This window comes from Manacus candei, unplaced genomic scaffold (genome assembly GCF_025592945.1).
Source record: "Manacus candei isolate 608988 ecotype Guabito, Panama unplaced genomic scaffold, ASM2559294v1 h1tg000165l, whole genome shotgun sequence".
Classification (NCBI taxonomy): Eukaryota; Metazoa; Chordata; class Aves; order Passeriformes; family Pipridae; genus Manacus; species Manacus candei.
The window spans coordinates 520,839-538,425 of NW_026138213.1; the positions used below are offsets into that span (position 1 = coordinate 520,839).

A 17,587-nucleotide genomic window follows, 5' to 3' on the forward strand; every position below is an offset into this window, starting at 1 on the left:
TTAAACTGAGGAATTCCCAGCCTAGTGCCAGCTCTGCCCTGGTATCTTGGTTTACCTTGGGATATCCCAAGATTTGCTTTAATACTATGCTCAGCAGCAGGGCTGAAGGCTACCAAGGTAGTGAAAGAATTTTTGGAGTTTTCCATGTGAAAAAGGAGGTGTTTTGACTCCCTCCCTGGATCCTCTGAAAATTCCCTGAAGTTCCTCAGTTCCTCTCCTTCCTCAATGAGAGTTTTCTAGGTCAGCGGTTCCTTTCCCGGGGAATAAGGCCATGGCAAATGTGCTGCAGATGGAACACAAAAACCACGTTGAATTCTCTTCAAGTTAAGGAATATGATGGTGGGATGATTCATATTTGGGGAAAAAACATTTTTGGAGCTTGACAGTGGTGTGTGTGCTGAGAAATAATGTCAGGGCTGGAATGAGCGAGGGGGGGAAATGGGGGAGCTTTATTTATTCATGGCCCCCTCTGCTCTCGTGAGATCCTACCTGGAATGCTGCTTCCCTGACACAGGAAGGATGTGGATGTGCTGGAGCAAGTCCAGAGGAGGGATATAAAGATGCTCCAAGGGCTGGAGCAGCTCTGCTCTGAATCCAGGCTGGGGGAGTTGGGGGTGTTCACCTGGAGAAGGCTCCAGGGATACCTGAGAGCCCCTTCCAGAGCCTAAGGGGGCTCCAGGAGAGCTGGATTTCCAGAATCTCAGGTACCTTTCAGGACACACAGTGTTGGGATATTTCTTTACAATGAAAAGAAATATTAATACTTTCCTCAGGACAACCATTTGTGGTCTGTTTTATGGCTGCATCACACTAATGACCAGAGATATCCAGGGAGCTCCATCAGCAGCATCTCCAGCACTCTGGAAAGTGGAGTTTTGCTTGGAGGTGACACTTCTTTTCCCTCTGGAATTTTATTATTATTTTCCCCAACATGAGAAAGATGTGGAGCTGTTGGAACAAGCCCAGAGGAGCCCACTAAGTTGATCCAAGGGCTGGAGCAACTCTGCTCTGGAGCCAGGCTGGGAGAGCTGGGGGTGTTCACCTGGAGAAGAGAAGGCTCCAGGGAGAGCTGAGAGCCCCTTCCAGGGCCTAAAGGGGCTCCAGGAGAGCTGGAGAGGGACTGGGGACAAGGGGTGGAGGGACAGGACAAGGGGGAATGATTCAGGCTGCCAGAGGGCAGGGTTAGGTGGGATATTGGGAAGGAATTGTTGGCTGTGAGGGTGGGGAGGGGCTGGGATAGAATTCCCAGAGAAGCTGTGGCTGCCCCTGGATCCCTGGAAGTGTCCAAGGCCAGGTTGGACGGGGCTTGGAGCAACCTGGGCTAGTGGAAGGTGTCCCTGCCCATGGCAGGGGGTGGAACTGGATGATCTTTGAGGTCCCTTCCCACCCAAACCATTCCATGAGTCCCAGTCAGATTCAGGCTCTGGAGCTGTGCTGAATCAGCAGAAGATTTTTCCAGGAAAGTGCCTGTTTCCCACGTTGGGGAATTGCAGAACTGACTCAGCAGGACCAGGGCAGGTGCCAGAGGTGGTGCAAGGGCTGGGCTTGAACCCAGTGGCTGGGGTCAAGGAGGGCTGTGGGACCACAGCAGCCGAGTCAGAATTGGCTTTTGGGGCACTTGAGCCCGAGAATTCTTCTTTTAATGGAATAATTCAGTTATTCCCATTGATTTTAAATGCATCTGGTTGACTTGGAGCCCGAACTTGACCACTGTGAATTCACAGAGCTCTTGAACTCCCCATGAACTGCTGTCTGAGAGCGTGTTCGACAGGATTTCTGAGCGTGCTGTCTCTGCACTGACACGTCTGGGGAAAGCTGCAGCTTGGGGGTTGTTTTCCAAGGGAAAAAAGAGCTGGAAGAGCAGTTGGGAAGAGGACCCAGCTCTCTGTGTGTGTGCCCAGTGTAAACCTGAGCAGTGAAAGGCCCAGGTGGGTCGTGGCACTGAAACCCAGGGAGTTGGAAATGTTTAAAAAGTACTTCAGTGCTCACAAATTATATGGTTAAAACAAGCCACTTACCCCAAATCTTACAAATAAGCACCATTTCTGTCCAGAGCCAGCCAGGAGTTAGGCCTTTGATTGTATTTTATTGCCTTTTTTATTTTTTTTTCTTTTTGTTTTAATTTTGGAGACTAAAAGTGTGCATATCTTCATATATTAAAATATTTTGGAAGCCCTGGAGATTAAAGGTGCTGCTGTACCAAGACAACAACCATCCACATTGTTATAAATGTACTGGAAACACTTAACTCCAGACCTTCTTTGAGAGTAAAATCACAACTATCTGCTGCCAGAGCTGAGCTGGACAAGTAGTTTAATTTCATTTATTCACGTGATAGCAGCTCCAAAGATCACTTCCCAGGTATCTTTATAAATACATAAAGTATTTTTGTATATTTATCGACATATATTTATGTATTTATATATATTTGGGTTTGTTGTGGCTTGAGTAAGATTGGAAACTCTCTCTGGTTTTGATTTTTGTCCTGATTTTAGTTCAGGTGGCTGCACCTGAGGTCTGGGAAGTAGAGATTCCATTTGGGAAATAAGAGGTGCAACAAATAGAAGCAGGAGTTAGTAACCACTAATAATAATAATAATAATAATAATAAGCTGTAATAATATCAAAGTTGTTGTAAAAATCTGTAAATTGAGTGGTTTGTTCACATTCTGTGGAAATTTAAGGCAACTTTAAGGGTGTTCCTGTAATTCCTCTTCCTTTATGGCTGGAAAACCCAGGGAGAAGTGGGAAGTTGTCCTCCCTTGGGACTTTTAGGTCCCAAGTTCTGAAATGATAAATGCAAATCTGTCGTTTTGCTCTGCATTTCTAAAAAGTTCTTTTCCCAACCATGAGGAACAGAAACAATTTGTGAATGAATTTTCCACTTAGAGAAAAGTCCAGAGGAAAGTGTCAGCTCTGCAAAGAATTTCCCAGCATTTCTGTGGATAAAGTAGTTTACACTTTGTAGTTCCACTTGGAAATGTGACTTTGCTCTCCCTGCTATTGCAGGGGATGGGCAATTCCTGCTGGAGCTTCTCTTCCTTTGGGAATGTAAATCCAGTGGTTTTGCCTTTTGCTTCACACTATTAAGTGGGTGGAAAAAAAAAAACCACTCCCCCCTCTAATTGGTGGGTCCTTATAAGGTCAGTACAGTGAAAATATTTTAACTTTGTGCTTCTAAAATTAATATTTTTAGGCAGTGAGTAAGTCAAGAAACACACACAAATGATCTAAATCATCCCAAGTATTTCAACTTCTAGTGTGAGGCTTTTCTTCCCCTCCCAACTGTGATATTTTAATTCTTCTCTAAAACCCCACACAGGCTTTATTCTGGGGTTCCCATAAATAATTAAAGGAATATTTAAAAACCCCCAAATCCAGAGTTTTCTGGCTGTGTGGGTCAGTTATAAATTTGCCACTTCAGTCCCTTCAGAGGCCAGGCAAGCAGTGCATGTTTTAGAGGTGATGCATTTCTTTTCATAAAAGGACATAAATGGGATATTTCAGAGTCTCAAGTTGCACTAAGTCTGAATTAATACTGGGGTGACACCACTGGAAATAAAATCACACTCTGATGTGTTTTAGGTGCACTTGGAGGGGATTTTGACACCAACAGTGGCCTAAACAGCCCTGTTTTGTCCCAGCTGTTTGTTCCTGCTGCATTGGCCCAGCTTAGAGGACTGATTTGGGATAAAGAATAATGATTTAGGGTTTCTCCTGCTCCCTGTTTTCCCCCAGTGCAGTTTGCTGAGTGCCCCTGTCCCATCCCAGCAGCAGGAGTGGGAAGGAAGGAGCTGCTCCAGCAGTGCTGCTGCTGGAGAGAAATTCCTGCTCTTCTCCAACTGCAGATCTGCCTTTGCCAGGTTTGAATGTGGGTGAGAAAGTCTGGGATTTCAGGAAAGCTGCTTCCACATGTTTTCACACCTCCAGGATGGCTCCTTGCATCACGTGTTGGAGATTTAGCAGGAGGGTGGAAGTAGTCATTCACAGGATGTTCTTTTTGGGGGAACTGGTGCTTTTTGGAACTCTGAAAACCATTTGCAGAGTCCAAGAGAAACGATGGCTGGTTCAGGAGCATCTCCCAGATCCTGACCTGGAAACTTGTGGAGTCTCCAGTCCAGCCCTGGCCTTTCTGACTCCTTGGGAGGGTGAGAAATGTGTTGGTGGAGTCTGGTTTAAACTCAGTTTTGCTGCTTGTTGGCTTTCCACCAGAGCTGTACAAAAATGCCCTCTTCCCAAATGTTGACCCTTCCCTTTCCATGCTCAGGAAGGAGAATGTTTGCCCCGTGCTGGAGGGTGAGCTGACATTGGAAGTTCTGTTGAAATTAAACACAAATTAAAAGGAAGAGGGAAATTATTTGTTCTTCTCAACTTAAGAATTTTAAACCCCAAAGTTGATGACTTTTAAAAACCTTTACCCAGAGAAGCTGTGGCTGCCCCTGGATCCCTGGAAGTGTCCAAGGCCAGGTTGGAGCAACCTGGGCTGGTGGAAAGTGTCCCTGCCTGTGGCAGGGGTTGGAATTGGATGATCTTTAATGTCCCTTCCAACCCACCCCACCCTGGGATTCCCTGATTCTGCAGTTGCTGTTCCAGTGCAAACATTCAGCTCCTGAGTTTTCCACAATCCCACAGCACTTAAACCTGGAGAAGGGGATCTGTGGCTTCTTGGGGAACATGACAAACATGATGCTGATCCCAAATTCCTGGTGTTTTGCTCAGGACTCAGTATATAGAAACATCCAGGTGACTGGAAAGGTGGGGGAGGCTGTGTTGGCTTTTCCTGCTGAAACCACGATGGTACTTTTGAGTTTTCTACTGTGATTTTACAGGTGAGCCTCAGTTGTTGTAGAAAGCAGAACTCCCTACAAACTAGTCTTTTTTCCTTTCATTCCCATGAATTATTCCTTGGACAGATCCTCACATATGTTGTAAGCAGAACAGAGTGTTTAGTTTTCAGATCCCTGTTAGTTTGTCCATCAAACACCCGGGATTTCCCTGGGAACAAAGCACAGGCTGCATGTGCTGGGGGCTGGAAAACCAGCAAGTCTGGAATTCCTCACTTGTGTCTCTCTGGAAGTTGACAGTCACTAAGCACTTGGAGAGGCTTATTTATTTATTTACAGTGAACTCCAGTGGTTTTGGTGGTAATTGGTGGCATTTTATTCCTCAACATTTGAAATAATGCACCAAACCTGGGGTGTTTGGTGAATCTTTTGCCCAGTTTGTTTTATTTCGAGCAGCATCCTTGGTTGCCTGTGCATAGCTCAGGTTTATATGTGTCTAAATTGATTATGTTCCAGTGGGTCAATAATCTCAATTTAACAAGATAATTTCCCTGGTAAATAATAAAAAAAAATTAGTTGTTTCTAAGCAAGTATTTCTATTTTCTGTTGGTAGCAACAGGGCCCTGCCTGTGTTCCCCAAAGGTCAGTGACCTGAATTATGTTCAGCTCTGACAGCAGCCTGGGCAACCATGAGATGGGCAGGGATTTCTCTGGATTTCAGGAGTGTGACTTGAAAAATTACCAAATAATCTTTTCACAGATGGAAAAAAAAAAATAAGAAGAACTTTGCTGTGATTAGTTTGGAAAAGGTGCCGTGTTGAATCTGATACCACAGTGATACTGAATAAGGAAAATAAACCTCTACAGGAAATGTTTTAATTAGTAAAGTGTAAAAAGGAAAACCCTCCCCAGCAGACTTTCCTTTTAATTAAATTTTCATGTTAGTAATGGTTTTTGCACTTTAACTTTTAGGGTTTTAGAAGTGGGATTGCTCTGAAACCAACTTTGATCTGCAGTGAACCTATTGACTGTGGTGGGTATTGAGTGTTTTGAAGGAAGCAATGGATGCTCCCAAGGAATGCAGGGAATAAAACATCAGCCCTCAAGGAGGCCAAAGGCAAACCAGGCTTGTGGTGTGAGCAAAAGTCAGAGAACGTGAAGGATTTATTATTTATTATTATTCAGAGTCACCATCTTTATGATATTGTGGAGTGGGACTTGGGATAAACCTGCTCAGCACCTTTGATGTGTCTAAATAAACATTTTATAACTCTGCACTTGGAATTATTCCTGAACATGGAGTGGCTCTGGATAGGTAACTCCATCCCCTGTATTTTGGGGAGATCAAAGGAGCATTGTGTGGGTAGGAAAGATGAAGAGTAGAAAGCAACAGTGATTAAAAAAAGGAAATAAAAGCACGAGGTAAAGTGTCACTGTGGTGGCTTCAGACACAGCTGATTTCCAAGAACTCTCTTTGTTTAAATAAAAGCCTTCAGCTTTTATTCTTTCAATAATGTGCTTTTTAACACCTTTCTTGTCATCTCCTCCTTCCTCTCCTCCTTCCTTGCCAGTTTTCTGTCCTGCACCAGTAAGCAGATGAAACTGGGTTCTCCAAGCCCAGTAAATGTTATTGCTGAGGGGATCCTTCCAGTCATGGTCTGACCAACTGTGTGATGAGCAGGATTTTCTCCTGCCTCCTCTTACATCAGTTTATTATCTAACCCAGGCAGCCTTTCTGCAGGCTCCCTAAAGGGCCTTTTGGGCACTCTGGGCAGTGCAGAGACCCAGCAGAAGACACTCAGTGACTGAGTTTGTGCTGCCCCTGCAGTTTGGTGGTATCTGTTTAAAAAAACAAACCCCCAAATTGTTACCATTTTATGTTGTGTGTGTGTGAGATCCTGTGACAGTCACAGGAACTCACCGGGTTTGGGCCCTGCAAGGGTTTTAAAATCACTTTTATGTTGTGGGTCCCTTCTTAGAAAACAGGGTCTGAGTTCCACAGGGGATCTCCAGCTCTCCAGAACTGTTGGAGATAATTGTTGGGATAATTGTTGGAGAGTTGGAAGGAGACTGAAGAAGTGCCTTGGTTTGGGATGGATGTGTTTTCCTGGTTAGCTCTGGGATGGATGGATGTGTTGATTCCCTGTTAATAATCTGTTAAGGACTTTCTGTCACAGCAGCAGCTCTTCCTTAGCGTTGGTGGCTCTGAGAGTGTCTTTTAAATTCTAAAATAACTCAGGGCTGTGCAGTTACCTTTCCAGCTGCTCTGGGAGCTGACCATTCCCACTGTGGAATGGGCAGGAGACAGTGTTTGAAGCTCCACTATTTATTTTGGCTGAAAATCATCTGCTTTGCTCAAACTAAGTTTGAACTAACCTGGGTTAGAACCCAAAACTGGTGGGATGGGAGGTGGTTGTGCTGCTGGGAAAGGCTTCCTGTGATCCCTGTGTCCGTGGGGCTTCAGTTCAAAGGGAAAACCAAAGTCTGTTGGGCAGAGGGAGCTTTGAAAACTGGGAGTGTGGCTCTGAAACCTTGAGACACCCCTGTGGGATGGACAGAGCTGGTGCTCCAGGACATGGAACTGCTGGAGAGAGTCCAGAGGACGCACCAAGAGGATCCCAGGGCTGGAGCAGCTCTGCTGGGAGGAAAGGCTGGGAGAGCTGGGATTGTTCAGCCTGGAGAGGAGAAGCTTTGGGGTGACCTGATTGTGACCTGAAGGAGCTCCAGGAAAGATGGAGAGAGACTATTTCCAAGGGCTGGAGGGACAGGACAAGGGGGAATGGCTTCCAACTGACAAGAGAGTAGGGTTAGATGGGATATTGGGAATTAATTCTTGGCTGTGAGGGTGGGGAGGCCCTGGCCCAGGTTGCCCAGAGAAGCTGTGGCTGCCCCTGGATCCCTGGAAGTGTCCAAGGCCAGGTTGGATGGGGCTTGGAGCAACCTGGGCTGGTGGAAGGTGTCCCTGCCCATGGCAGGGGGTGGCACTGGATGATCTTTAAGTTCCCTTCCAACCCAAACCATTTTATTGTTTGTTTAAATAAGAATTTGCTCTTCCTTTCTTTTTCCTTCTGGGACCAGCTCAGTGTGTCTGTGGGATGTTTTTTACCCTCAGCAGAAGCACCAGACCAAACCTTTTACCCAAATTGAGGCAATTTAGGCACGAAAGTGCCTGATTTGTAGGATCTTGTGCAGCCTTGTGCTGTGCTCCCCAGCTTTTCCAAGTTCTTGGCTCCTTTGGCTGTGGCAGTGACTTTCTGGGGCTCTGTGGAACAGCAAAAACCTAATTCCTGATGTGGGATGGGCAGGTTTTCCCCCGAGAACACCAAGAATTCACCTGCTCATAAAATACCCCCAAAACCACAGCAACACGTGCTCCTCCATGGATCCAAAATGAGCTGTTCCTTGTCTTCCTGACCCCCCTTTCCCCATTTGTGTGGCACAAGGACAAGCCCAGTGTGGTGGCAGGAAGGCCAACTGGGCTTAGGGGGGTTTGGGCAGGGTTTAAACACTCCTTGTTGGGGGGAAATGGAGCGAACGGCGACGTTTTCTGCTCAAATTGCAGCGTCTTAAGTGCATTTTAGGCTGGACACACTTCTGGAAGTTACATATTTCAGGAGGTGTTTAAATAGTAATAACTTGACTGTCCAGTTTCAGCTGGTAATTTGCAGAGTTCTCTGAAATCCTCAGGAATTTCTGAGCGGTTTTGATGCTTCCATAGGTTGCAGAGTGATAAAAAAACCATTGGAGAACAAATGAAAAACCAATACTTGAGACATACTTAGGCCAGGTTTAGTTGTTGGGTGTTTTGTTTTGGGCTTGGTGGTTTGTTTTTTTTTTGGCATAATTTTGCTCTTCTTTTTAACTCCTCTTGGAGTTTTCTTCCTAGAAACTCGTGTCTTTAAATCTCTTTATCTTATAGAAAGTATAATTCTATTTTTCAGTAAAATGACCCTAACTCAATTTTGTCAGGATAGGAGAAAAAATGGACGTTTACATTTATGGATTTATATGCATTTATAGTTTGTTAATTCACCAAAATCCCACAAGTTGTGTCATGTTTTATAAACATTGTCCTGAGTTTCTGTAAAAATCTCCATATTTAAGGGCTTGGCAAAGATGGGTGACCTTTATTTTCATAACTGTTAAACGACCAGTTGAAATTTAAGTTAATCCTTGGAATTTTGACACTTAGATAATGGGTTTTTTTAACAACAGATATCAGTGGGAATTAAATCTTGGTAATTTCTGCTTTTACTGTTAGAAAATTTCATTTTCTCTCTGAACTTCTTGGTTTAGCTCCGGGATTGTTGCTGAGATCTGGGGTTGGACTGAGCTCCTGTGGCTCCATGGAATGGAGGTTTATCCCTGTTTTCCTCTTCCTTTTGCAGTGTTGTTTGCTGCTGGACTCCCCCTGTCCCCTCAACCCCGCAGGATGATATGAGACTTGAAAGAAGACGATGCATACAGGTAAGCTGATTTTTCAAGGCTTTTTAGAGGGGAAAACAGTTGATGTTTTCATGTGCTTTTTGTTTCTTTTCCGTCCTCCCTACCCCTAAAATTCCAAACTTAGCAGAATATTGAAGAACCTTTGAAATTTTGAACCTTTTTGAGTTTGGAAATCTTTCTTTTGCCCTTCTGCAGCTTTGGAAACTCTTCTTCTCCCAGGAACAAAATGGTTTCACTGAATGGAAATATGCTTTGAAAGGGTTTGCTTTTGAAGATGTGCTGATTCTTGGGGATGTCCCATGCAAGAAAAAGTTGTTACCCCTTCTTAAAATTGATGTTTTAGGAAGTTCTTCCATTTTTGCCTGCTTAAAATCCTCTAAGTGACAGATATATTTGCAGATTCAACAGATAATTTTTAGTGATACTCTTTTGCTGGAAAAATAATCCATATTTTCTATAGAAATAGAATAAAATAAGAGTTTATCCAAGAGGGTTGGTGGAGTTCTTTATACCAAAATACCACTTTTTTGGAAGCAGTTCTTGGGGCCAAAAACACACCTAAGAGAGGGATCCTTGGGGTTGCTTGTTCAGCTTTAAAGCCCAGGAATCCTCGGGGCTGGGAAAGAAACCCTCGGTGGATTTACGTGTGCATCCAGCTCATCTCCTGATTGACAGTTTTCAGTTGCATCAGCTGTTCCTGCATAAACAGCTTTGCAGGGTATATTTACAGGGAGACTCTTGGATTAAGCCCAAGATGCTGCAAGTGGAGATTTCACTCAGCGAGGACTAAACATCCTTCATCCCCCACTTGAGTGGCTGGGAGTTGGGTGGTGATAACTCGAGTGAAACTGGGGTCTAAAGGCTTCTAAAATTAGCTTGGGTGAAGGAGAGAAGAAAGAAAAACTAAGCCAAAAGGATAATTAATTTGGTTTAAATACCTGAAGTTCTCCAAATTGCATCTTCGGGTGGCCCATCGAGTGTGGGGAGCTCTTGTTTAGTAGTCACAGGTTCAAGTGTAACTTAAATATTGAGAAAATGTTCTGAAAAGCTTTCAAAGTGCTCGTCCTACCACTGAAAGGAGAGATAATGGTATGAAATAGTGCCTCATGTTTGAGAGAATGAAGTTTCAAATTGCAGTCCATTAATCTGATTCAAAACTTCCAAGTGAAGCACTTCCAGTTTTGGTCAGGGTTTCTGATGATGTTGAGCTTGGAGGATGATGAGCTTAAAGAACAGAAATATAGACAAGATTTTGAAATTTTAAGTCGTAATTCTGTCTTCTGCAGCCCAAATTCTTTGTTCACAAGTCCCATGAGAAATACAGATTGAAAAACAGTGGTGCCCTGACAAAATCCTTCAGGCTTCTGACACGTTAGAAGTTAGACCAGTAAGATCATTTTCAGTTTTCTCTTTGTTAGGAGAGCCACTGTTGGTGTGCTGAGTTCCTGAGAATAAACAAGATTTGCAGCCTTAGAATGAAAACCTGAACTGGGATTATTTTGTAGGGCAGCAACAAGAGTCATCTGGTGACTCTGCTGAGGTTCAAAGGAGCTGGTGAGAGCTCAGGCCCGGAATTGAGAGGGTTTGTGGTTACTGGTGATGGCTCTTTTGCATTTTCAAGAAGGTTTCTTGAGGGTGAGGGGTCAGAGGTGCCTGGTGGTGTCTGAACTACCTTTGGCTACAGGGTGAAAGCTTCTAATGGGCATCACTTTATTTCCCTGCAAGCTGACCTACTCTAAAACCCTAAAATTACCCACAGTGTAACTGGGGGAAACAATCCTCTGAAGAAAGAGGATTTTGTCACTTTTTCTACCGTGGAATAATTAAAGTTCAGATTGAAAACACAGAAATGTGCTAAAAAAAACCCCCAAACCCTGAAAATGCGAAGAAATGGGGATATTGAATGTTGTTTTCCAGTTTGAATAACCAGGAAAACAAACAAAGGAGGCCAAAGGCACCTGGTTTGGATCAGGGATAGTGTGGGCACAGCCCAGGGCAGGGATTGTCCCCTGTGCTGGCACTGCTGAGGGACCTCCAGGGCTGTGTCCAGTTCTTGGGAGAGAGACCTGGAGGGGCTGGAGCGTGTGCAGGGAAGGGAAGGGAGCTGGGAAGGGGCTGGAGCAGCAGGAGGGGCTGAGGGAGCTGGGGGGGCTCAGCCTGGAGAAAAGGAGGCTCAGGGGGGACCTTCTGGCTCTGCAACCCCCTGACAGGAGGGGGGAGCCGGGGGGGGTCGGGCTCTGCTGCCAGGGAACAAGGGACAGGAGGAGAGGGAACGGCCTCCAGCTGTGCCAGGGGAGGCTCAGGTTGGATTCTGGGAAAAATTTCCTGCTGGAAAGGGTGGTGAGGCCTTGGCAGGGGCTGCCCAGGGAGGTTTGGAGTGCCCACCATGGATGTGCTGCTTGGGCATGGGGGTCAGTGGTGGAGCTGGCAGGGTTTGGACTCAATGATCATAGAGCTCTTTTCCAGCCTTACTGATTCTAGGATTCCATGTTTCCTCGTAGGCTTTTTAGGATCTATCCTGGCTTTCCCAGAAACACTCTGCAATAAGCAAAGCTGGGGCTCAGCTCCTTGCAGGAAAAGCCAAGGTTGTGTTTCAGAGAAAGTCCCTCCAGGACATTTTGGGAAGGGAAGGAACCTAACAGTTATGGTTGTAGTTATGCTGGTGGTTATAATGAGTGTAAGTAGCATCAAATTTCGGACTGTGCTGTATTCCCACAGAGAAGGATTCACCTGGTGATTGAAAGTTCGTGTTCCAAAGTTATTGCTACATCTTATCCTGCTCCTTTTAATCCCCAGTGTAACTCTGTGCTTGGTTGTTACTTTTTTCCCCCTCCTCTTTATGGAGATTCCTTATAAAAATCCTCTGGTTTTGTAACAGCTTTCTGGGTTTGACTTTTTGACCTGGGAATATGTATCTAAAAATGTTGAGTTGTCTGATTTTTAAGCTTTTGAAGAGCTAAAATCTTCTTTTCTTAACCTTTGTAAGAAAACAGAGTAGCATAATATCAAATTATTCTCATACAGAATGCACCAGAGGTGTTGAGAGCCAAGCAAATGTGATGGTGCATTGTTTGATAAAACATTGGAGGTGCTCTTATTGCTCTTAACTTTAAAAAATTCAACTATTCATGTTTGTAAAGAAGAAAAAAAGCCAATCCAACGTTTTCAATTAGAACAGTGCAAGAGCAATGAAATAATCAATCCTTGCACGTGTCTTCCCCCAGCTGTATTACTTCCTAAAGTAATATAACAAATCCAGAGTAAAAATTTCTGGGAATTTCTGGGATTGGGTTGAGTTTATGATCTGCAAGTGTTCAGGTGTTGCTTTTATGTAAGAAAAACCTGAAAATTTCAAATTGGGCCATGTCTCTGACGTCTCATATTGCTAATATTTTAGCCACTGATTTCACTGAGCCTGTAGCTGTTTTAAAGAATGTTTTTGTACGTGTCAGTAGTAAAAAAAAACCCAAAACAAAGCAGGAAAAAAACAAACCCTGTCAGAATAAACCGTGTCCCTGTTGCTGCTCTGTGTTTGGAACCCCAACCCTGCCTTTGAACTGGCTCAGGCAGAGCTACTTTTTTACCAGGGAATTCCAGAAACTTTCTGGGCCATCCCTATTTTATCCCTTACCTCCATCTTCTTCTGGTTCCCATGGAGTAATTGCACCCCTGGAGTGTGTTTTGGGAGGGGATGTTGTTGGCATAAACCTGGAGCTGGGTTTGGATGCCCCGTGTGCTCATTCCCTCCTGGAGCCCAGGAGGGGCTGGCACTGGGTTTGTTTCTGGTGTGTGCCTTTGGTTCCAGTTGGAATCTGTCCCTCAGTAACTTGTTCACATGTTGGACTCTGTTTTTCAGGCAGTTTTTGGTGGATATTCAGCAGAAGTTTGACATAAACACAAGATACTGATAAAATAATGGACGAGCCGGGGCTGCTCATTAGGAGGGAAGTTTTAAATATAACCAGCTAATGAGGACTTGGATGTTTGCAGGGTTAACCACTGTTTTTCCATAGATAAATCCCTTTGCAGGAGTGGTTGGTGCTGTGTTTCTGCCTGGGGTTTGTGAGGAATCAGCCAGGAAGGAGTGGGGTGAAGTTACTCAGTGAAGGGCGACGTTTCTCATATTGAAAGTGGAAGTTCTGCTTTTCAGAGAAGGAGTCATTGACCTCAATGAATGATAACCTTGAAGTCAAGAGACTAAATTAGTGCTCCACTTTCTGTATTTGAGATCAGGAATGTGAAAACCTGGACAGCTAAAGTTAGATTCGTGCATCCATATTTAAAAAGAAGTTGCCTATTTAAAAGAAAAGGGCTTTTTTTTTTTTTTTAGTTCCCCTCCTCCAAAATGGCTCAGGACCTGTGATATTGAAGATTTCAGTTTTCAGCCTCATTCCTCATGTAAGAGGAAACAAATGACAAAACTCCTGTTCCAGGCTTTTGCCATGGAATTAACAGCCTGGTGGAGAATGCTGCTTTCCTTACTCAGGAACAGAGCAGAGCATCTAACCCAGGAAATCTTTAGGAGCCTCTGTCATTATATATAGTTTTCATATTTTGGAAAAGTAATTTGTGTTCATTTTGTCTCCTGTTTCATGTGGCCCTCTTTTAAAAACTTTGGGGAGTTAATTTTCAACAAAGTACTGAGGACATTTCTTTCTGATGAAAAGTGGTGCTCCAGCAGTCCTATTGCAAGGCTGAAATTTGTTTCTCTTACCTATTTCTGAGGGCAAAGACTCACTTAGACTTGAGAAAAATTTGATTTTGAACAATAAAAAAATATAATTCAGATGAAACATTGCAAACATTAACTATTAAAACTACTGAACACTTCCAGAATGGTTGGTCAGTGCAGTGACAAGGCCCCACGACCAAAACACTGCAAATCCAGAGTCTTTCTACAGCCTTTAAAGTCATCAAAGGATGGAATGGAAGAAGCCCCTGTGAGGTCAGAGCTCAGTCTGTGAATCAAAAGTAAAGGTTCCCTTGGGCAAGGCACTCATGGGATGGTGTTTGGAGCCTTGGAATTGTCCTGGATGGTTTGCTGGCTCAGGGGTTTGCTGGGGGGGCATCACCTTGGGCAGCTCAGCTTTTGTGTCCTGTTCCCTGGGCTTTTGGTGGAAAACTGGTCCTGGATTGATTGTCTTTGCTGGGTTGGGAGGTTTTGGAGTGAAGTGAGGAGCGAGGGTGGGTGTTGAGGGGAATCTGTCCCTGTGTTCCTGGGGAAAGCCTTTGGTTATATCTGCAGGAGCTTCTTTGTGGCCCTGGCACGGGCAGCAGTTCAGGAGCTTTCCCAGCTTTCTAAGAATCTCATCTGAAGTCTTGCATTCGTCCCAGGGAGCAGATCTTCCATTGCAAAGAGCTTTATTTGTATTTTGTGGAATCACTGAGGTTGGAAAAGCCCTCCCAGCCTATGGATCCACCCTGTGCCCAATGCCCACCTCATCCCCCAGCCCAGAGCACTGAGTGTCACATCCAGGCCTTCCTGGGACACCTCCAGGGCTGGGCACTCCAAACCTCCCTGGGCAGCCCCTGCCAAGGCCTGACCACCCTTTTTGGAGACAGAATACCCAAAATTCATCAGTTTAGACCTATCACTGGACAAGCTTAATAGTGGCTTAACTTAAACTTGTCCCACTTCAGTTCCTGAGCACACTCTGTAAAATCCATGAGCAGGGGAGCAAATGTTTGTGGGAGACATCCTGCTTTATAAATCATGGAGCCAGGTGGAAATAACCTCTCCCTCCATCCCTAGAAGTTAAGTTCATTGGGGATTAGGTTTTAAAGTACAGAGAGAAGCCACAGGATGGCTCTTAATGGCCAAACCTCAGTACCTGGTAGTTCTTGGTAGGAATTCTGTTTGTAATCCTTTATCAGGCAGGTGGAGGGCAAGAACTGGGCAAATATTCCTCCTGAATCTTGCTGAAATTGGACATCCTGACTTCTTAAAATCTGTATTTCTCTGTTTTAGTCAGGTTGCTGCTTCCTGTTCCATTCATTCCCTGAGAGATGGTTTTTAATGTTTCTATCAGAAGCTGTTCCAGGCAGTGGTGTCCAGATGTTCCCATACCTAACTGGGATGCCAAGCTGGTGTATTCCCAGTTTGCCAAAGCAAATAAGATACACTCAGCCTTGCTGACAGAGTTTTTGCCTGGTTATACATAAGGGAGTAAGTTCTTCTCACCAGGTTTGTGATGATTTCCATGTGTTAATGTGCACTCAGCTGTCCAGGCTTGGATAAGACAACTTAAAGGCTGCTCTTGTCAACTGTCTGACATCACCTAAGACATCATCTGAGAGGGTTTAGTTAAACCCTTCTGTCCTAAGGAACACAGTTAAGCTTAAAATGTCCTAAAACTGAGGATGTTTCAGCTCTCAGATTGTCATTGTGATGAAAATTATTCTCATTATTCTCAAAACCATGTATTTCTTGATAAGCTGTTAAGGCCAGTGATTAGATTAGAGAGGAAGAAACAATCATTTGTGTTTATGATGGCAAATGTAAAGTTCTGCCCTTCCAGTTATCCTGAGAACAGTGGGAACAACATCTCTCCATCAACCCAGGGATCTGCTGGAGCCTGGTTTGAGGTTCAGCACGTCCTGGACACCTCCCACATCCAACTCCTGGGGACATTTTGCTGAGTTAAGTCCCCAGATATCTTTGGAGAGCTGGATTTTAGTTCATTCAGATAGAACCAGCTGTTGGACATGTGAAGGTGGAACAGGTGGCAACAGTTTTGTTCCAGACAGAGGAGGGAGGTTTGTTCTGGATTTCCTCCTTCCCTGTGGGAATCTGTTGGTTCCTGCATTTTCCTCACAAATTGGTTATTACTGATCCCTTCAAAAGCTGTTAAGTTTTTCTTTTACTGGCTGATTCTGGATCTTGTGACCGGTTTTCTTTTTCACATACTCTTGACTTCTGTTTCATTGTCTGAATGAATCCACTTCATGTGTGAACAGAGAATCCACCCTCAAGTTTGCTAAACCCTCCAAAACTAAAGTCCACAGTTCCTCAGGGCTGTCCCACCATTCCAGAGGAATAAAGAACTTTCTGGCAATCCATGAAGATCCCTGCACACAAAACAGCAATTAGAGAAGCCCAAAAAGTGGGTATTTTTAGCTTATCTGTAGCAGGACTGTCATCCAGCCTCGTGCTCCTCCATCCGAGGTCCTGAAGGTGCCTAAATGGAGTGAACTGATCCTGCAAGTTTTTATATCTTAGTAAAAGCATCTACAATTCTTCTGCCATATTAATATGAATTTTGACTTGCTATGAGTGTCTCTCAGTCCATCAGATCCTTCTCTGTGAGTTGGATTGAGTACAAAACTGGTGGGATTTTCCTGTAGGTGTGGAATAGTGGCTTAACCTGTCTTATATCAGCTTATAAAATATATAATAAATTAAAAAAGCCACCACCAAATACGTTTACCAAGTACCTTCCAGTAATCCAGAGGCCTTGTGCTGGTTTGGAGTTTGCCCTTAGAAATATTTCCCTTCCTGAAGTTTGTGAAAAGCAAAAGATGTCCATCAAAATTCCATTTACAGCTTCACTTTAGGGAGTGTTCCAGAGGTTTATGTTAAGATGAAGCTTTAGGTAGGCTGCCTAAGGTCCTTAAAGACTAAAAAAGACAATAATCTGGTAATTGATTTATTCTTATTTCTTAAGTTTCAACATTTTAAAACTTTGAGCTGTAAAACCAAGCAATCATTTCACGGTGCTGAGTAATTCCCAGAGACTTCACTGAGTAAAATGATGCATCCCTGGAATGCAGTTTAAGTGTATTTCTGGTGCTTGGTCTCAGAAGGTGATATAAATAAGCCAGTGTTTCTTTTTAAGCTTAAATGTTCACATCTCTGGAGTTTTCTCCGAAACTCAGTTTTTCAAAATTGGCCTGTCGAGGTCACAGAGTCCCAGAAGGGTTTGGGTGGGAAGGGACCTCAAAAATCATCCCATCCCACCCCCTGCCATGGGCAGGGACACCTTCCACCAGCCCAGGTTGCTCCAGCCTGGCCTTGGACACTTCCAGGGATCCAAGGGCAGCCCCAGCTTCTCTGGGCAACCTGAGATGTTGAAGGCAACTTTTGATTGCAGCATTAAGATAATGATGATAAATAAATAACTGAGACAATAAAAGGTGGGTTTGTGTGCTTTAATTTAGAGCAGTTTGGGAAGATCTTGGCATGTTGGTGCTTTGTCCTTGGTGATCCTGGATGCCCCTGACCTTTGGGTCTGATTAGAGCAGTGACTTCTTTTAAACCTTGCAAAGAAACAGGTTCAGCAGCCCAAAATCTTGACCAGGCAGTGCAGCTCTTGGACAGGGGCTTTCCATGTGTTTTCCTTTCCTTACACCCCGGGATT

General features: G+C 44.3%; 1 protein-coding gene across 1 annotated transcript in view; it reads left to right on the forward strand.

Moving 5' to 3' along the window:
• Window positions 1-17,587, forward strand: part of DYRK1A (dual specificity tyrosine phosphorylation regulated kinase 1A) — a 71,339-nt gene that overhangs the window by 14,634 nt on the left and 39,118 nt on the right. The window contains 1 exon segment of the mRNA XM_051773048.1: window positions 9,173-9,251. Coding sequence (XP_051629008.1) covers window positions 9,242-9,251 — 10 coding nt within the window. The 5' untranslated portion in view covers window positions 9,173-9,241.